Consider the following 18,560-nt stretch of genomic DNA (forward strand, 5'->3'; position numbering starts at 1 on the left):
CACTTCTGGTGAGGCTGATAAGCCCCTTTGTCTGGTGTCTTTGATATGATTTCGGATGTTCACCTGTACAGATGTTTCTGGGCACGAATGAGTTATTGATCAACTTGTACATTATGGTGGTGCTGGGCAGGTGGCAGTTGCTGACTTGCACAAATTAGGTGTAAAGTCACTCTGCTTCCCACTTGGACTCAAAACCGAGCGGAGCACAGCCTTCTGTCCCCTCGCCCTTTGCGGTAGTCCTGGGAGCGTGGGCGGACTCCCTTCCGCTCCCCGCCCCTACAGGTCGCGCTGTGATGCACTTCTCCTAGTGTAGAGGGAAGGCAAGCGGTGGGCGGGCCTGGCGATGGGCAGGGGCTTTCTTTTCAGGCTCCGACCTCCCTTCCGCTCCTCCGCCCCCGGAGGATGCGCTGTGACGCACTTCCTCCTAGTGTAGCGGGGATGCAGGCGGTGGGCGGGGCTGGCGGCGGATAGGGGCGGGGCACATCCGTCCCGGGCTCAGGCCCGGGACAGCGCCCGGTGCTGGCCTGCGGGGCGTGCCGGGACACTGCTAGCAGCTTGTAAGCCTCCAGCCCCATCACCCGCCGAGGCCGCCGCGCCGACGGAGAGGAGACTCCGAGGGGCGCCAGACTCTCCGCGCCCGTGGGGATGGCCGCCAGGGTCCAGACGGCGCCGTACTGGGTAAGCAGGGCTTTCTCGTGCCTTTGAAAAGCGACCTGGCACGTTCATCCCTGCTGTCGCATACAGGACCTGACAGGACCTGAGCCCGGCGGCCCCTGGGATCTAGAAGCGCTCCTTATGGTATTTTGCGTCCGGCGTCGTCTTTGGCAGTCACCCTTCGTTGCCAGCGGTGGGCCCAGATTTCTGAGATTCCTTGTTTAAGGAAAGATCTTCGTTTGTCTTTTTATGCAGATCCATAAGAGTTCTATGGGGGGAAATTACTTTCTTCTTTCGTTTGTGCAAGTGCTTATTTATTAAGTGACTTGGTGTTCACTCCCTGAGGTTGGTGCTTGCAGTGCGAAGGTAAATTACGTTTCTTGTTTCAGGGAATCTGTGGTCGGATGCGAAGGGAAATCAAGTGAACAGTGAGGAAGGAGGACAGGAGATTAGCTGGAAAGTGCAGAAGAGAAAGACGCAGTTTTTTTTTTTTTTTAACAGAGAAAGGGGATAGAGGATCTTTTGCACTTTGTGATTGTTGGAGTAAAGATGAGTGATTGGATTGCTGGACCTGTTGCACTACGCGGGTGGTTATAGCATTTCCTGAGACAAAGATCACTGTTAGAAGAGATAACCCCAGAAAGACTCTCAGATGTTGAGTATGCAGTGCCTGTGCGTAATCTATAGCTCCCGTGGGCAGACCAAACTGGAAACACACAGACTGGGGACACATTTATTCCAAGAAGCTCAGAGTGTGACCGAGTAGAACCCTGAAGAGCACCAAGTTGAGGATTCAGGATAATGACGAGGAAAGGATGTGAGATGAAGGACCAGAGTGCAAGAGAAGTGAGAGAAAGGAAGAGTGATTTTCCCCCTAAGCTTGAGAAAAGAGAACTTCATAAAAGCCACCATATGAAGTGCCACAGAAAATTAATAATTCATGAGAAAAAAGGTTTTTATCTGTTTGATTTGGGAATGTGTAGTCTCAGGAAATTTTCCAGAGTAGAGCATTTTGGGTGTGGTGAGAGTGAAGGAGGGCTTCAGGTGAAGGGCAGCAGGCTGAAGGAACTGACCAGGAGCCCTGGGGCTGTTGGGTCCAGTGGAAAGGGGAATTAGGGTGCCAGGGAGAAGGGCTTTCAATGAGGTAGCACCAGCACTTCAAAGTCAGTGAACTTTTTGTTTTTAAACCACTATATAGAAAATATAGTGAGATAAAATAGCCCTGTTTACCACAGCAATTTAAAAAACAAGTGAATTTAGAATATCTGGTAAAAATAACATTTTAAAACCATTGAATAATGTTAATAGCTATTACTGTTGACTAGCTCTCTTAAGCTCTTTATGTATGAAGTCATTCAAGCCTCATGGCTCTATTTCACAAGTGAGGAAACTGGGAACCTGACATGGTCCCAAACTACTAAGGAATACTAGGAAAGTAGGATGACAAAGCTAAGATTCATACCCAGGCAGTTCCTCTCTAGTATGTGCTCTCATTGCTTCTCAGCACCCCAAAAACCGTTTTAACAAATGTAAACAGAATTTTCTTGTTTTTGAGTGCATGTATTGATTTAACAATCACTTATTGACAACTGTTAAATGTTTCCCAGAGGCCTTTGTGTTAAGGGCTGATCCCCAGGGTTGTGCTCTTTGGAGGTGGTGGAGACTTAAGCCTAGTAGGAGATTTTAGGTAATTGGGGACATGCCCACAATGGGGACAACGGGACTCCCCCCTTCTTGTAATCATCTCTACTTCCCAGCCCTGAGGTAAGCAGTTTTGCCCCCCTGAGCTCTTGCCCATATGTACTAGTACGGCCCACTGCAGTGGGGCTACCCAAATGTAGCCTAAAACTCTGTAACTATGAGCTCAAATACCCTTTTCTCCTAAAACAGTTGATTACGTTAGTTATTTGTCACATTAATGGAAAGTTTACTAATGCAACTATTTGCCAGACACTTTCAAGAGCATGCAGGTATATTTTCTAATGGACAAAGACTGAGTCCATTACCCCTAGTGGGAAAATCATCAACGCTTAGAGGAACATCACTTTAAAAAGTTGTGAATGGGGCTGGGGATGTGGCTCTAGCGGTAGCGCGCTTGCCTGGCATGCGTGCGGCCCCGGGTTCAATCCTCAACACCACATACAAACAAAGATATTGTGTCCGCTGAAAACTAAAAAATAAATATTAAAAAAAAAGTTGTGAATGTTATATGTACAAATGAGAGAGGCTGGGTGGCTTCTTCAGATAGCAGAGTCAGGAAGCTGTCTCTTGAAGCAACATTTAAACAGTCTGAAAAACAGTATGGTGATCGTGAAAAAATGGGGTTAGATGTAAGAAGCATTTCAGGCCTTGGAGAAGAAGCCAAGGTCAAGAAAACCCGCATGGTTCCTTTCTCAGGTGGAAAGCAAGCCTGTGGCCTGAGTGAATGAGATGTGTGCGTGTGAAGTATAGAAAACGAAGACCATATTATTAGACTTTTAAAGTGAAGAATCATGATGAAAAACCTTGGAGTTATTTTGTTTTGAAGTAATTTACAAACCAAGAGAAATTGCTAGAATAGTATTTTTAAATTTCCTGTGTTGTAAAATAAAAACAACTTTCCGAGATGAGAATGGCTGTGCACACCTGTTGTCCCAGTGACTTGGGAGGCTAAGGCAGGAGTACAACGTTCGAGGCCAGTCTCAGCAACTTAGTGAGACCTTGTCTCAAATTAAGAAATAAAAAGGGCTGGGGGTGTTAACTCAGTGGTGAATTATTGGTTTCCATTTGTGGTACCGCATACGTACACAAAAAAACTTTCTGTGCACCTTCATCTAGATTCTTCAGTTGTTACATTTTGTAATCATTGGCTTTACCATTCTCTATGTATCCGTGTGTGTGTGTGTGTGTGTGCGTGTGTGTGTGTGTGTGTGTGTACATATGCACACACATTTTCTTCTCTCTGCCTTTAAAAGCCCTCTTGCCTTCCCACCTCATCTTTTTACCCTACAGACTTTTTTTCTTGTTATATGTACATGGACACAATACCTTTATTTTATTTTTCTTTACGGGATGCTGGGGATCGAACCCAGTGCCCCTCACATGCTAGGCAAGTGCTCTACCACTGAGCTACAACCTCAGCCCTCCCTACAGACTTCTCTCTCCGCCATCTCCTCCTCTTCTCCCCTGTCTCCTCCTCTTCTCCCCTGTCTCCTCCTCTTCTCCCCTCCCCCACCCTTTTTCTGTCATTTTTATGGACACAAATGCTGTAGGGTTATATTCACAGTATAAAAGATTGCTTCATTCCTGTTGAACCACGATGCAAAGAAAAGACCTTGAACTCCAGTTTTAAATCAAATTAAAGCAAGTTTATATTGTGTACACAAGAGAGCTGGCTTGTGTAAACAGCGACTGCCTCACCTGAAAAAATAGGCCAGAGGATAGCGTCTGATCTAAGGGCAAGGGAGGGGGCTTTATAACAAAAGTTACAAAGGTGATGTCTTGGGAATTTACAGCTGACAGGGTTCAGGCAAGCATAATACAGTAACCTATCTAGCAGGTTTATGATCTGCATAGCTTAACATCTCAAGGTAGGGAGCAGACTCATCAGAGTTGATGAGGAGCAGCTGGGATTTCAGGGAGGGTGGTTAACTGGTCAAGGAGAGCCGGGCACCTGTAAGTTCAAAGCATGGGCAGGAATCTCAAGCAAGTTTTTAAAACATCAAATTATGGTAAGGCCAAATAGAAATATTAGTATTTTACAGTAAAACAGAAATGAACTTTTCATGACTTTGTGATGAGATGGCTCCCAATCTTAAAATGGAATTAGGCTGGGTTCATCAATTCCTTCTATTCTACTTCACAGAAAAATTTGCCATATACTTTTTTTGTTTTGTTTTTGTTACCAGGGTTATTGAACTCAGGGGCACTTGACCACTGAGCCAAATCCCCTGCTCTATTTCGTATTTTATTTAGAGACGGGGTCTCATTGAGTTGCTTAGTGCCTTGCTGTTGCTGAGGCTTGCTTTGAATTTGTGATCCTCCTGCCTCAGCCTCCTGAGCTATAGGGATTACAGGCGTGCATGGCTGCAATATACTTTTTGTTGTGCATCCTTCTTTGTGCTTTTTATGTCTGTTTTACCTATAGGATTATGTACACAGATATCTGTTTTGTGTTTTACTGTGAAAATAGCTTTATAGATTTTCCTGTTTAGTGTGATTTCAATTACATTCTCTCTTTAAGAAGTGTTATTTTAAATAGCACCCCGAGCTCTGTTGGCCATTGCTTCTCTCCTCTTAAGTATTCAGCAGTTTTGAGGGTTTTTGTCCAGATCTTTTCCTCAAGATACATGAGTTATTAATGTTGCTATTTCCCTGTAAATTTATTTAGTGATACAAAGAGCTCAGGCACATTCTGAGGGCTCTGACCTCATCAGTGCACCAATGCATCAGTGCACTCATAGCTGAAGGGGCTATTGGGAGATGCTCACAATTGTCAGAGGTGGGATCTAGTTGGAAGGAGTGGGTCCTTGGGGGCACATTTTCAGGGACTGTATTTTGTCCCTTTTTTTTCCCTTAGGTATTTTGTCACAACAACAACAAAAAAGCTAAGGCATTAACTGGCTCAGAATAAAAGATATAGATGCAAAATGAAGGCAGAGACGCCTGTTATATGTACAGGCCCATTTGGAGAGTCTTTGTTTTTAATAAAAATAGTGTCCAATTCACTGTTACAAACTCACTTCTCTGTGTTCTGGCTGTGAGAAATCCCAGCTTGTAACCACTAGGGAGCTTTACCTTTCTGCTCTTATTCAACTCTTAGCTTTTGATATTCTGAAACTTTTCAATTTTTTCATATATAAATGTTTAAATTTTAAAAATAATTGATTACAATTGTGAATTTAATAGGTGATGGGTGGACTTTCAGCTTTGCTTAATTCAACATTGAAAAAAGATTTGGGGTGCTAGATTGTGGCTCAATGGTAGAGTGCTTGCCTAGCATGCATGAGGCTCTGGGTTTGATCCTGGCACCACAGTAATAAATTATTTTGGGCCAGGTAGTGGCTCATTGCCTGTGGTCCCAACTACTTGGAGACTGAGGTAGGAGGATTTTGTGAACTCTGCAGTTCTTGGACAGTCTGGTCAACACAGCAAGACCTTACCTCAAAATAACAACTGCAGCAATAAAAACAATAAATAAAACAAATTTAAAAGTTTTGCTTTTAGGTAGGAGGATCACAAGTTCAAGGCCAGCCTCAGCAACGTAATAAGAACCTGTCTCAACATAAAAAATAAAGGGCTGGGATGTAGCTCAGTGGTGGAACACTGATGGGTCCAATCCCCAGAACCACACACACACACACACACACACACACACACACAGAGGTTGTTGTTGTTTATACAAGTGCCATCATGCTGTATATGGTAGTTCTGCAGTTTGCAATAATATCTTCACAGAATGAATGTGTTTTATTTGGATTTCCTGGTCCCCTATCAGAAATTTATACTGTTCAGTTTATTCAAACTTTGAAATATTGAACAACCATACACATGTATGAATATTTCCCATTTCAGTAATTTTTGAAAGAATTCAGAGATTTTTCAGGTTCACAGGAAAGCTGAGAGAATGGTACAGAGATAGCCCATATACTGCCCCACACATGCATAGCCTTCCCAGTGGTTCATGTCTCCCACCAAGGAGTACACTCCCTGCGTGGATGGACCTACGTTGATGCTGGGCTTCACTCACAGGTGAAGTGCTCTGTGCCCTGTGAGTCTCACACAGAATGGTTTCACTGCCCTGGAAATCCTCTGTTCCCTCCTGCTTATGCTTTTCCATCCCCTTGTCACTACAGATTCTTTTACCGTATTTACAGTTTTGCCCTTTCCAGAATGTCACATCGGAGTCATGTTTGTGTGTATTCCTTTTAGAATTGCTTTTTTTACTTAGATGCATGCATTTAAATTTTCTCCATAGAATTTTGTGGCTTGATCACTCGTTTCTTTTAGTGTTGAATAATATGCCTTTTTCTAGAAGTACCATAGTTTATTCACCTATTTAAGGACATCTTGGTTGCTTCCAAGTCTGGGCAATTAGAAATAAAATTACTACAAACATTCATGTGTAGGTTTTTGTATGTACTTAAGTTTTCTTCTCTTTTGGTAAATTCCAAGGATTCTTTTTTTTTTTTTTTTTTGCCCTTGTAGTACTTGGGATTGAATTTGGGGTTGTTCTACCATTGAGCTAGACCCCCATCCTGTTTTTTTACTTTTTATTTTGAGTCAGGGTCTTGCTCAGTTACCCAGACTGGCCTTGAACTTTCAATCCTCCTGCCTCAGCCTTCTGAGTTACTGGGTTTATAGGCGTGGTTTATAAATTGTGTGTTATAATTGTACACACAATTTAGTTGTAGATGGACACTGCCTGGCATTTGCCAGATCTATGGTAAGAGTACATTTAGTTTTTATAAAAAAGGCGTTCCAATGTGGCTTTACCATTTTGTATTCCCCTCAGCAATGAGTGAAATTTTTGTTGTGCTGTGTACTTGTCAGCTTTTGGTAGTGTCACTGTCCACATTGTGGTTATTTTTCATTTTAATGAAGTCCAGCTTATTAATTCTTTTATTTCCTCTTTGTGGTTCTGGGGGTTGGACCCAGGGCTTTTATGCATATTAGGCAAGCCTAGTGCCACTGAGCCACATCATTAGCCCCAGCTTATTCATCTTTCATGGATCATACTTAGAGTGTCTTGTCTAAAAAGTCATGCTAAACCCAATGTAATCCAGATTTTCTCCTGTTATCTTTAAGAAGTTATGGGTTTGCATCTCACATTTATGTCTGTGATTGATTTTGATTAACTTACACACACACACACACACACACACACACCCCATAATTTAGTTGTAGATGGACACAGTACCTTTATTTTGTTTATTTTTATGTGGTGCTGAGGATCGAACCCAGTGCCTCCCATGTGCTAGGCAAGTGCTGTACCACTGAGCCACAACCACATCCCCTTGAGTTAATTTTATTGATGTCTGTGTCTAGGTCTTTTGTTTTGCAAGTCTTGTTCCAGCATCTTTTTTGGCAGACTGTTTTAGTCAATCTCTTTGCTGTTCTGACTAAAACACCTGAACAGAACTATTTTAGAGGAGAAAAGGTGTATTTGAGGGCTCTGTAGATAGCCAGCTCCATTCCTTGGGGCACCAGATGAGGCAGGACATCATGGCAGAAGTATATGGTGGAAGAAAGCAGCTCACATAATGATCAGAAAGCAGAGAGAGACTCCACTGTCCAGGTACAAAATATATACCCAAAAAGGCACTCCCCCATGGCCCACTTTCTCTAGCTACTCCCGACACTGATTGGGTTAATAATCATTTCACCTCTAAGCTTTCTTGCATTGTCTCACAAATTAGCTTTTGGGGGACACCTCACCTCCAAACTGTAACACAGACTCTTTTCTCCAGTGTATTTTTATATTCATAAAACAGTGATTTGTGGCTTCTCTTGTTCTCTTAGCCTGGGTAGAAGATTTCATTTCATCCATCTTTTCATAAAACCAGCCTATGGGTAATGATTATTTTCTGGTTTATTATTCCTTTTTTTTTTCCTTATTCTCTTAATTTCTTAAGGTGGTAGTAGGGATGATTCAGTGATAAATTCCTCCCTAAACACTTCTTTCATGGCATTACATATATTTCAATAAGTTGTACTTTCATTTTTGTTTAGTGTGAAATATTTTAAAGTTTCTCTCGAGACTTTTCCTTTGCCCTATTTGTTATTTATAAATGTGTTGTTGAATCTTTATGTGTTTGGAAGATTTTTCAATTAACTCTAGTTATTGATTTCTAGTTCCATTGATTTCTTGTTGTGTTTAATTCTGCTGTGTTCTGAGAGGATACAGTGTATGGGTTCAATCCTATCAAACGTGTTAGATGTGTTTTAAGGCCTAGAATGTGGCCTTCTTGGTGAATAGTCCATGTGAGCTTGAGAAGACAGTGCACTCTGTTCTTGTGTGAAGGTCATAGAGAGCAATTACATTTAGTGGCTGAAGGTGTCTTTGAGGTCACCTGTGTCCATACTGATTTTCAGCCTGTTGGATCTGTGTTTCTGATAGTGAGGTATTAATGTATCTAGCTGTGATAGGGGAATCATCTGTTTCCCACTGGGGTCCATCAGTTTCACTTCACCTGTATTGACACTCTGTCATTGCACACATATAAATTAGGAATTCTTATTTCTTTTCTTTTTTTAACCTTTTATCTTCTTATGTGGTATACTCTGCCACTGAGCCACAACTGCCCTGTTGTTTCTTTTTATCCTTATGCAATGCAATTCTTTGTTCCTAATAACCTTCCTTGCTCTGAAGTGAGCTCTGTTTGAGATTACTGTATCTAGCTTGACATGGAGGCACACACCTATAATCCTAGTGACTCAGGAGGCAGAAGCAGAAGGATTGCAAATCTTGAGGCCAGCCTGAACAACTTAGCAAGACCCTGTCTCAAAAAAAAATTGTTTAATTAACAGAAAGTGTTGGAACGGTGCTCCTGGGTCCATCCCCAGTTCCACAGGAAAAGCAAAAAGGAAAGAAATACCTGTACTATCTACTCCTGCTTTTTTTTTTATTACACATATATATATTTTTTAGTTGTAGATGGACACAATACCTTTATTTTATTTATTTATTTTTATGTGGTGCTGGGGATCAAATCCAGTGTTTCACACGTGCAAGGCAAGTGCTCCATCACTGAGCTACAACCCCAGGCCTCCTACTTTCTTTTGAGCTAGCACAAGTTTATCTTTTCTCATTCATTTACTTTTAATTTATGTTACGGGTTTTTTCTTCAGTTTTGGAGGTTTCTATTGATATGTCCTCAGGCTTAAAGATTTTTTTCCCTTTTCCTTTTTCAGTTTACTGATAAGTCCATCAAAGGCATTCTTCATTTCTTTTTCAGTGTTTTTGATCTGTAGCCTTTCTTTTTTTTTTCCCTTGAGATTTTCATCTGTTTGCCTATAGTACCCATGTGTCCTAGCATGCTGTGTACTCTTCTCTTTAGAGCCCTTAGCATATTAATCCTGGCTATTTTTTTTGAGAGAGAGAGAGAGAGAGAGAGAGAGAGAGAGAGAGAGAGAGAGAGAGAGAGAATGAGAATTTTAATATTTATTTTCCAGCTTTCGGCGGACACAACATCTTTGTTTGTATGTGGTGCTGAGGATCGAACCCGGGCCGCACACATGCCAGGCAAGGACGCTACCGCTTGAGCCACATCACCAGCCCTAACCTGGCTATTTTAAACTCCCTGATAATTCCAGCATTATTGGGATTGCAGCCTGTGACAGGTTTTTCCCATATGCCGTGCTGTGATCTGTTCTTTTCCCTCAACCCTTATAAGTTTTCCTGGAGTTCCCTCACTGTCTCTCCCTCTGGGGTGTCCCTCCCTCCAAATGTGTTCTTCAGGGATCCTGTGGGCATTCCGTAGAGTCAGGGAAACCGCCTCCTAGAGTCTGCACCTGTCTGTGGCCTTAAGCAGTGTGGAGAGAAAAAGGGATCCAGCTAGGGCTGAAGCACAGTTGGCCTCCATGGTGCTGCTCCTGTATGACCCTCTGACTTCTCCACAGCAGGTAGAACATCCTTCAGAACACAGGGCAGAGTCCATCCTCTTCAAAGCCTCTGGTGGCTTCGCATTGACTTGGGATGCCCTTACCATGCCCTCCAGTCCGGAAGGCCAACTGTGCTTTCACATTCTCAGCAGAGAGCTGCCCATACCCTGTCTCCATTGCAGTGCCTCTGCCCGGCCACCTGGCTCTGCTCCCTGCCTGCATGGTTGGCGACAGCTCCTGTCCCTGCTAGCACATTGTGTGGCTGTACACTGACTGAGTGACAGCTGCTGCCAGATCCTGGGTGGGTGGGACATGGGAGCCTGGTCTGCACATGGCTCCCAGCCTTTTCCTATTCTAGCTCACACTTCTTTCTGGCATTCTGACTTTCCGTCCCAGAGGTTTTGGAGTTTCTGTGGGTTTATGGTTTATTCTTCACTAACAGCCCCTCTGCTTGTCTTTGGACTAGCTTCTCTCCTGGAGTTAGATACCCACCTTTTTTTTTTTTTTTTTTTTTGGCTTTCTGTTTTCTAAAAATCTGCTAAAATATCTTAATACCTTCTCTTTATTTTTATTTTCCCTTTCTTGTGAATGTGTGTCTGTATGTGATTAAGGTGATTTAAGTGATTCTCAATAAGAGAAGTTATTAGTAGTCTATCATGCTGAAATTTCCCTCCCTCTTCTGCCTACTGCAACTTTAAAATCGCTTTTATTTCCATATCTTTTTAAAACTTATTTTCATGTTTTCCTTCCTTCCTTTCTTCTTCTTCTTCTTCTTCTTCTTTTTTTTTTTTCTATACCTGGGATTGAGTCCAGGGGCACTTAACCACTGAGCCACATCCCCAGCCATTTTTATTTTTTGAGACAGGATCTCACTAAGTTGCTGAGGTTGGCTTTGAACTTACTTTGAATAATACTCCTACCTCAGGCTCTTGAACTGCTGGGAATACAAGTGTGCTCCTTAGCACCAAACTGATGATTGAGTTTTAATTCTACTTTTCCAGTTGCTCTGTGTCTTTCCTGTGTCACTTACTGTAATGACATCTGATTGAATGGGGTATATATTATTATAGGGCTTATTGTCATTCAACGATGTGTCCCTGGAATTTTCTTGGGAAGAATGGCAGCTACTGGATTCTGCACAGAGGTACCTGTACAGGGAAGTGATCCTGGAAAACTATAGCAACCTGCTGTCAGTGGGTGAGTACTCAGACCCCAAGTCACACATCACCATCCCTTTTCTTTTATGATCTTCCCCCTGGAGCCTCTGATGTACTTAATGACTATGAACTTGAACTTTAGAGGTGAAGTTTTCCTTTTGGGCCCTCACCTCCTGGTTGTGCTGTTTCCCAAGGTACAAACGAGCGGTTGTGTTTTGTAGTTTCTGAGCCCTTAATTTCATCTCCAGCAGTTTGGCCCTCATCATTTGTGATTTTTCCATTAACAGGATATCATGGTACCAAACCTGATTTAATCTTCAGATTGGAGCAAGGAGAAGAGCCGTGGATACTAAATGCCAAAATGTCCACTCAGAACTGTCCAGGTGGGTGAGAGCTAGAAAGATGGGAGGTGTAGAGGTAAACTGGCTGTTCTTGAGAGCTTGGCACTGCTGGGTGTTGTGCATAGAAATCTTGGGAGTCCTCGAACCCTTTCAGCTGACTTACGATGAGACATGAGCGCCTCGGGTCAGCAGTCACGAACACACTGGGCCTCTTTCCTCCCTGGCTTTGAGAGGTAGGCGTGCCCTTCCTCTGAGCTCTGCCCCATGGTTTGCCTCCTGGGTCAGTTTTCTACCTTCCCACAGTAGAGGAGACCTTCAGAGAACTTCTTCTCCTAGTTCTGTGTGATCCATCCTCTTCCCTCACATTCCTTTCTCCTTTTTCTGGTGGGTGCATTGCTTAGACTCCACCCACAGCCCCACATCTGTTCTCACTGTATCACTGTGTGATTTCACACACCTTCACACACTGGGCTTGCTCCCCAGTTCAGCCTCCTTCCATTCTGAACTTTTAGGTTTTTCTCTCCTCTGTGGTATCACCGGCAGTGCCACCTTCCTCCTGTTCTCCTTCTGCACTTGGTGCTAGGGCTTATATGCCTGCAGGAGAGCTCCCCTGTGCTTTCCCAGGCTTCATTCTGGTGCAGAAATGGGAAGAAACTTCCTTCCAACATTGCCATTCCTCCCAGTTTCCCCTTTTTTGGGCTTTCTGTTGTTGTGACAAAATGCCTAATAGAAACCACTGAAAGGAGGCAAGAGTTATTTTGGTTCATGGTTGCAGAGGTTTCGGTCTGTGGCTGCTTGGCCCCCCAGCAACAATCCTATGCTGAGGCAGAGCATCGTGGCAGAGAGGACCGAGGAGAGCAGAGCTCTCCCGTCATGGCAGCCTTGAAGCAGGGAGAGAGAGGGAGGGCAGGAGGGAGGTCTTGAGAGAATGTAAGCCCTTCATAGTGTGCTCTCAGGGCCCACTGGGGCCACCTCTACCAGTGCCCACCACCTCCCAGGAATGTCATCACTTTGTGAATCCCTCAGTGGACTAAGCCACCGATGAGCTTGGAGCCCTGAGGGTCCAGGCACTCCCTAAAGCCCGGCTCTGAATCCTGCTGCCTTGGGGACACCCTGGGCCCCACCCTGCCCATCCCAGTGCTGTGGCTGCTGTGCACCCTGGACTGCGGCTCACTGGGAATTCTGTCTGCTTGCTTTCTACTTTGCTGATCTTTCAACTGCTTCTGCCTCCATTACTGTTTTGTCCTTTGATAACTACCTTGTTGACACTCGTCTCCTCAGTTGTCACTCAGACTAGATCATTATTGTTGTAACTAGGAAGCTCAGATTCATAGTCATATCTAGGAGCTTTCATTGTCTTAGCTGGTATTGCTGGGTTTGTTTTCATAAGCATCCTGTCATTAGTCTGTGAAAATAAATGTATGTCTTCAATCCCGGATTTAACCAGAATGAAACAGTAGGGAGTCAGTAGCCTCTACTGGCAAGTTGTCTTCTATAGAGCAGCTCCAGACACTCCTCTTCTAGAAGGGCAGATGGCAGTCATTGTTGGCTCACCTTTCCCTGTAGAGAAAGGTCAGAGAGGGCTCTGTGCCCTGCACTTCCCATGAAGCATCTTTTGTTGTCCTCTATGGTCAGACCTTTTTTTTTTTTAGTTGTGGATGGACACAATACCTTTATTTTATTTATATGTGGTACTGAAGCTCAAACCCAGTCCCTCACACATGCTAGGCAAGTGCTCCACCACTGAGCCCCAGCCCAGGCTTTTGAGAGAATGCCCATTCTATGGGCCCTTTGAGTAGTATGATCAGTGCCCACTTCTGTTGTAGTAAGTCTTGGAGTAATAAGGCTTGAAGAGTCAGACTGTTATCAGACCAACCTTGGGGCTCCTTTCCAGACCTTGCAGGCTTCCAGTCTGTGATTCTGGGGGGGTTCTGTTGTTTTCTGACTAATTCTGTTAAGTAGTAATCCAGCAATGGAGGAGTACTATGCAGAGGTGGTCTGCAAGGCCAGGCCTTCCTTCCAGCCACTTAATGGTTTCCCCTTGTGGTCTGTCCACTGCCTCACTTCCCAGTACAAACCCTAACTTGGGCCTTCCACTACCCTTGGAGTGGGGCTGTGTAGGAAGAGCTCTGGAGAAGCAGGTGTGCCAAGGCCCACACAGGGCCTTGCCTGTTCTGGTCAGCCCTGGACCTGAGCAGTGCCCAGGCCTTCACTTGCTGCCATCTCTCTTGTCCCCTGGTCTGGTCATTACTATCAGTACAAGACAAGGTTTGGGCTTGGATCTGGGCTGTCACCTGCAGCCCTGGTCCCCTGGTGGTCCCTGCCTTGTGTCACTTTGACATGCTGTGCACTTTTCCTGCATGCAGCACTCAGGCCCGGCTGTTGACTCACATGTGGGTGCGTGGGCACTAACCTCAGATGCAGCAGCACCCAGAGCTGCCCTCTGCCTGCACCATGCTCTGCGTTTCTGAGGAGCCCTGCACCTTGTGTGGGAGCTGGCGATCCTCCCCTTTCCTCAGTCCCATGGCAGCCCCTCGGTGCTTCTCTGTCCTTTTCTTTCTCATTGTTTATGTCATAACCAGACATACCTTTCTAAGGAAGAATATTATTAATGAGGGTCTCCACTGAGCACCTCTGGGTGACAGCAGACTTTGCTTCTTGCTCTCTGCTCTGTTTCCCAGTGGGTCCTGGGTGTGCTCATCCTTACTTGTTTCCTGTTTTATCTTAAACCCTGCCAAGGAATTCTCCTTAGGAAGTTTGTACTTGGCATTTTTTCTCGGTTTGAAGTGTTAGGCTTTGGGATTCATTCATCCTCCTTTTTAAAAATTAATTGTATTTTTTATGCCTTTATTTTATTTCTTTTTAAGTGGTGCTGGGGATCAAACCCAGTGCCTCCCACATGCTAGGCAAGTGCTTCAACACTGAGCCACAGCTCCAACCCTTCATCGTCCTTTTTTGCAGTACTGGGGATGGAACCCATGGCTCCATGTGTGTTGGGCAAGCTCTACCACTAAGTCACAGCCCAACTCTTTTATTTTACTCTGAGATAGGGCCTTGCTGAGTGGCTGGTGCTGGCCTGGAGCTTGCTCCCTCCTGCCTCGGCCTCCCGAGTCCTGAGAGTGCAGGCATGCCGCTGCTTCTAGCTTTGTTCTCCTTTCTAAAGTCTCATTGCCATCAGACCTGAACATCTGGCCCCAGGAACCTTGTGTCCTCTGAATTGACTTATTTTTTTTTTTTTACTTGTAGTTTTTTAACTTGTAGTCGGACATAATTCCTTTACTTTATTCATCCATTTTTATGTGGTGCTGAGGATTGAACCCAGGGCTTCACACATGCTAGGTGAGCGCTCTGCCACTGAGCCACAGCCTCAGCCCCTGAATTTACTTTTTAATTAGGTAAAATCTCACAGTAATAAAATTCATATATAAAATAATTGGGAATTGGCCCCTAAGTACAGGGTTAAGTTTTTAAAGCCCCTTTAGAAACCCCCTTTTTTTTTTCAATCACTGCTAATTCACTGCCAATTTCATGAGGAGATTGATTCCAGTGTCCCCCTCACCCCTTGCCCACTATGCTTGGCCAGTATTTCTTTTGAACAGTGGCATAGGCCTAGTAACACAGGTAAAAAACAGACTCTTTTTTTTTCCTTTTTTTTGGTTGTGCTGGGACTGAGCCCAGGGCTTCATGAATGTGAAGCAAATACTCCACTACTGGTATACACTCCCCAGCTACTACATGCATTTTTAAAGCTTTTTAATTAATTCCATATTAGAATTTAAGAACTGCATGGTGTTTTGTTTTTCCTTAGAAGTCTGGGAAGATTGGTACCAGAAAAATCAAGATGAGTTTGAAAGTATTGAGAGAAATCATGCTTGTAATATGTTCAGAAAACTTCACATAAGCAAAATCCACGTTTCTTCAGGACAAAGACTCCATAAGTGTAATACACTTGGGAAACGCTGGACACAAAACTCGGGGTCAAGCAGAGGTTATGTAAGAAAGACGCCTGATGGTTTTCATGGGTGTGAGGAATCACATTTTCTTAAGCATCAAAGAGCTCATAGCATAGAAAAATCCTGTGTATGTAACGAATGTGGAAAGGCCTTCCGTTGTAGGTCGCAGCTCATCGTGCACCTCAGGATCCATACAGGCGAGCGGCCTTACGAGTGCACCAAATGTGAAAGAGCCTTCAGTGCCAAGTCCAACCTGAATGCCCACCAAAGAGTCCACACTGGGGAGAAGCCCTACTCGTGTGCTGAGTGTGGAAAAGTCTTCTCGTTCAGGTCGCAGCTCATCGTCCACCAGGAGGTTCACACAGGAGGGAAGCCTTATGGTTGTGGCGAATGCGGGAAGGCCTACAGTTGGAAGTCTCAGCTCATTTTGCACCAGAGAAGCCACACGGGAGTGAAACCCTATGAATGCAGCGAGTGTGGGAAGGCCTTCAGTTTGAAGTCCCCATTCGTTGTACACCAGAGAACTCACACAGGAGTGAAACCTCACAAGTGCGCTGAGTGTGGGAAGGCCTTTAGGAGTAAGTCCTACCTCCTGGTTCACACCAGAATGCACACGGGAGAGAAGCCCTATCGGTGCAGCGACTGTGGGAAAGCCTTCAACATGAAGACACAGCTGGTGGTGCACCAGGGCACTCACACAGGCAACAACCCTCACCAGTGCAGCCAGTGCGGGAAGGCCTTCGGCAGGAAGGAGCAGCTCACTGCTCACCTGCGTGCCCATGCCGGAGAGAAGCCCTACGGGTGCAGTGAGTGCGGAAAGGCTTTCAGCAGCAAGTCGTACCTTGTCATCCACAGGAGGACACACACAGGAGAGAGGCCGTACGAGTGCAGCTTGTGCGAGAGGGCCTTTTGTGGGAAGTCACAGCTTATCATACACCAGAGGACTCATTCTACAGAGAAGCCCTATGAGTGCAGCGAGTGCGAGAAGGCCTATCCCAGGAAGGCGTCTCTCCAGATCCACCAGAAAACCCACTCAGGAGAGAGGCCTTTCAAGTGCATCGAGTGTGGGAAAGCCTTCACTCAGAAGTCCTCCCTCAGTGAACACCAGAGAGTTCACACGGGAGAGAAGCCCTGGAAGTGCTCTGAGTGTGGAAAATCCTTCTGCTGGAATTCAGGGCTCCGAATACACAGGAAGACGCACAGAGGGGACACTCGAGTGATGATCAGAGGTCCTGAAAATGCACTCACATGACGAGTCATGTGGGAGAGACCAGCACAGCTGGAAAGAGCCTGCGAAGCCCCCAGGAGGCAGTCACAGGGGACTGACAGGACAGGAGCAGTGAGCCCACCAGGTGTGATGTTGTGAGAAGACGTGGGATGGTCATAACTGAGAACACCTTGCGGTTTACTCCGTCAGGGAAGCATTTTCCATAGGAACTGTGTTGCATGGAAAGCCACATTCCAAATTGAAAGCTATGTTTTTATAAAATAAAAAAAAAATTCATTATAAACAACAGACTTTTTCATGGAGGAGTGTAAAAGTTTTTATTTCTTTTTAATATGTAGATAAAGTAAAATCACAAGGCACTTATTCTGAAAGCTAAGGAATATTTTGTGTGACTTTCCTTAATTAACACTGAATAGCATTTTTCAAGAATTTGGCATTTTATTTTTTAATGTAACTTGTCATATATATTTGATAGTTTGTGACACAACATCCCCCAGTATTCTCTGTATTACATGCTAAGTATCAGCATTGTCTCCTTCTTTCTTTTTAGTTGTACATGGACACATTATCTTCTTTTATTTATTTATCCCAACTTGATGCTGAGGATCCAACCTAGGGCCTCACATCTGTGAGGCAAGTGCTCTACCACTGAGCCGCAGCCTCAGCCTCAGCATCTCTTTATTTCTTAGCAATGTAACTAAAAGCATGTTGGGCTTATAATTGGAAGGGTAGGTCCCTCCCTGCAAGTGTATTTGCTCTCAGAAGTCACATCCAGGAACAGGTCAGGATGGGGCTGTAGGGCTGCTTCTCAGGCCTGGTGGCCATGCCTGTGATTCCAGTGACTAAGGAGCTGAGGCAGGAACATGGCAAGTTCAAGGCCAGCCTCAGCAACTTAGCAAAACCCTATCACAAAATAAAGAATAAAAAGGGCTGGGGAGCCAGGATTGTGGCTCAGTGGTAAGTGCTTACCTGGCACATGTGCAGCACTGAGTTTGATCCTCAGCACCATATAGAAATAAAGGTGTCCATCTACAATTTAAAAGAAAAAAAATATTTAAAACATTGGTGGTGGGGGGGCTGGGGTTATGGCTCAGCAGTAGAGCACTAGCTTCTCATGTGCGAGACCATGGTTTCTATCCTCTGTACCACATAAAAATAAATATGTGAAATGTATTGTGTCCAACTAAAACCAAATTATATATAGGCTGGGGATGAAGATGTGGCTCAGTGGTTAAGCACCCCTGGATCTAATCCCCAGTACAAACAAAAAAAAAAAAAAAACAAACTTTTTAAATCAAAAGAGGAAGTTCAAAACATCACATATACCTGCACATTTCCATAGAAATACTGAATGAATCAATGAATAAACTAGAAACATTGGTTGCCTTGAGATTGTGAGACTGGAGTAAGGGGTGGGACAATTAACTGAGTGTGTCTTTTTGTGTATTTTTTCATTATTAATACATAATGTACAAAATAATGGATTTCTTTGCAACATTTTCATACATACATATAAAACTGTGAGTGTATCCACTCTCCCTATGTATAGTTCCTAAATATAATACTTCAACTAATGTTCTCATCCTTAAGAACTTCAGGGAATTAGTGAATTCTAGTGAGGAGTTGGTTCTTCACAGTGATATGG

The 18,560-nt window shown here is 44.2% G+C and overlaps 2 protein-coding genes across 5 annotated transcripts in view; both read left to right on the forward strand.

Annotated features, from left to right (window-relative positions):
* The first annotated feature begins 537 nt into the window (after positions 1 to 537).
* LOC101967227 (uncharacterized) lies at positions 538 to 17,203 on the forward strand. Of its 3 annotated transcripts, none has more exons than XM_021733954.3 (4): positions 538 to 678; positions 11,307 to 11,433; positions 11,681 to 11,776; positions 15,543 to 17,203. In XM_021733954.3, the coding sequence occupies exons 1-4, from the start codon at positions 646 to 648 to the stop codon at positions 16,937 to 16,939; spliced, it is 1,653 nt and encodes a 550-aa protein (XP_021589629.1). In that variant the 5' UTR covers positions 538 to 645; the 3' UTR covers positions 16,940 to 17,203. The 3 variants fall into 3 exon arrangements, with proteins under 3 accessions (XP_021589629.1, XP_021589630.1, XP_077895645.1); XM_021733955.3 differs by having other exon boundaries at positions 15,546 to 17,203; XM_078039519.1 differs by lacking the exons at positions 11,307 to 11,433; positions 11,681 to 11,776 and having other exon boundaries at positions 543 to 678.
* Znf84 (zinc finger protein 84) overlaps positions 539 to 18,560 on the forward strand; it is a 60,264-nt gene continuing 42,242 nt past the window's right edge. The window contains exon 1 of one of the 2 annotated variants that reach the window (XM_078039486.1): positions 539 to 678. The gene's annotated coding sequence lies outside the window, so the exon portion shown is untranslated. The remainder of the gene's footprint in view (positions 679 to 18,560) is intronic. The other variant, XM_078039487.1, reaches the window with a different exon arrangement.

Source organism: Ictidomys tridecemlineatus, chromosome 2 (genome assembly GCF_052094955.1).
Source record: "Ictidomys tridecemlineatus isolate mIctTri1 chromosome 2, mIctTri1.hap1, whole genome shotgun sequence".
Classification (NCBI taxonomy): Eukaryota; Metazoa; Chordata; class Mammalia; order Rodentia; family Sciuridae; genus Ictidomys; species Ictidomys tridecemlineatus.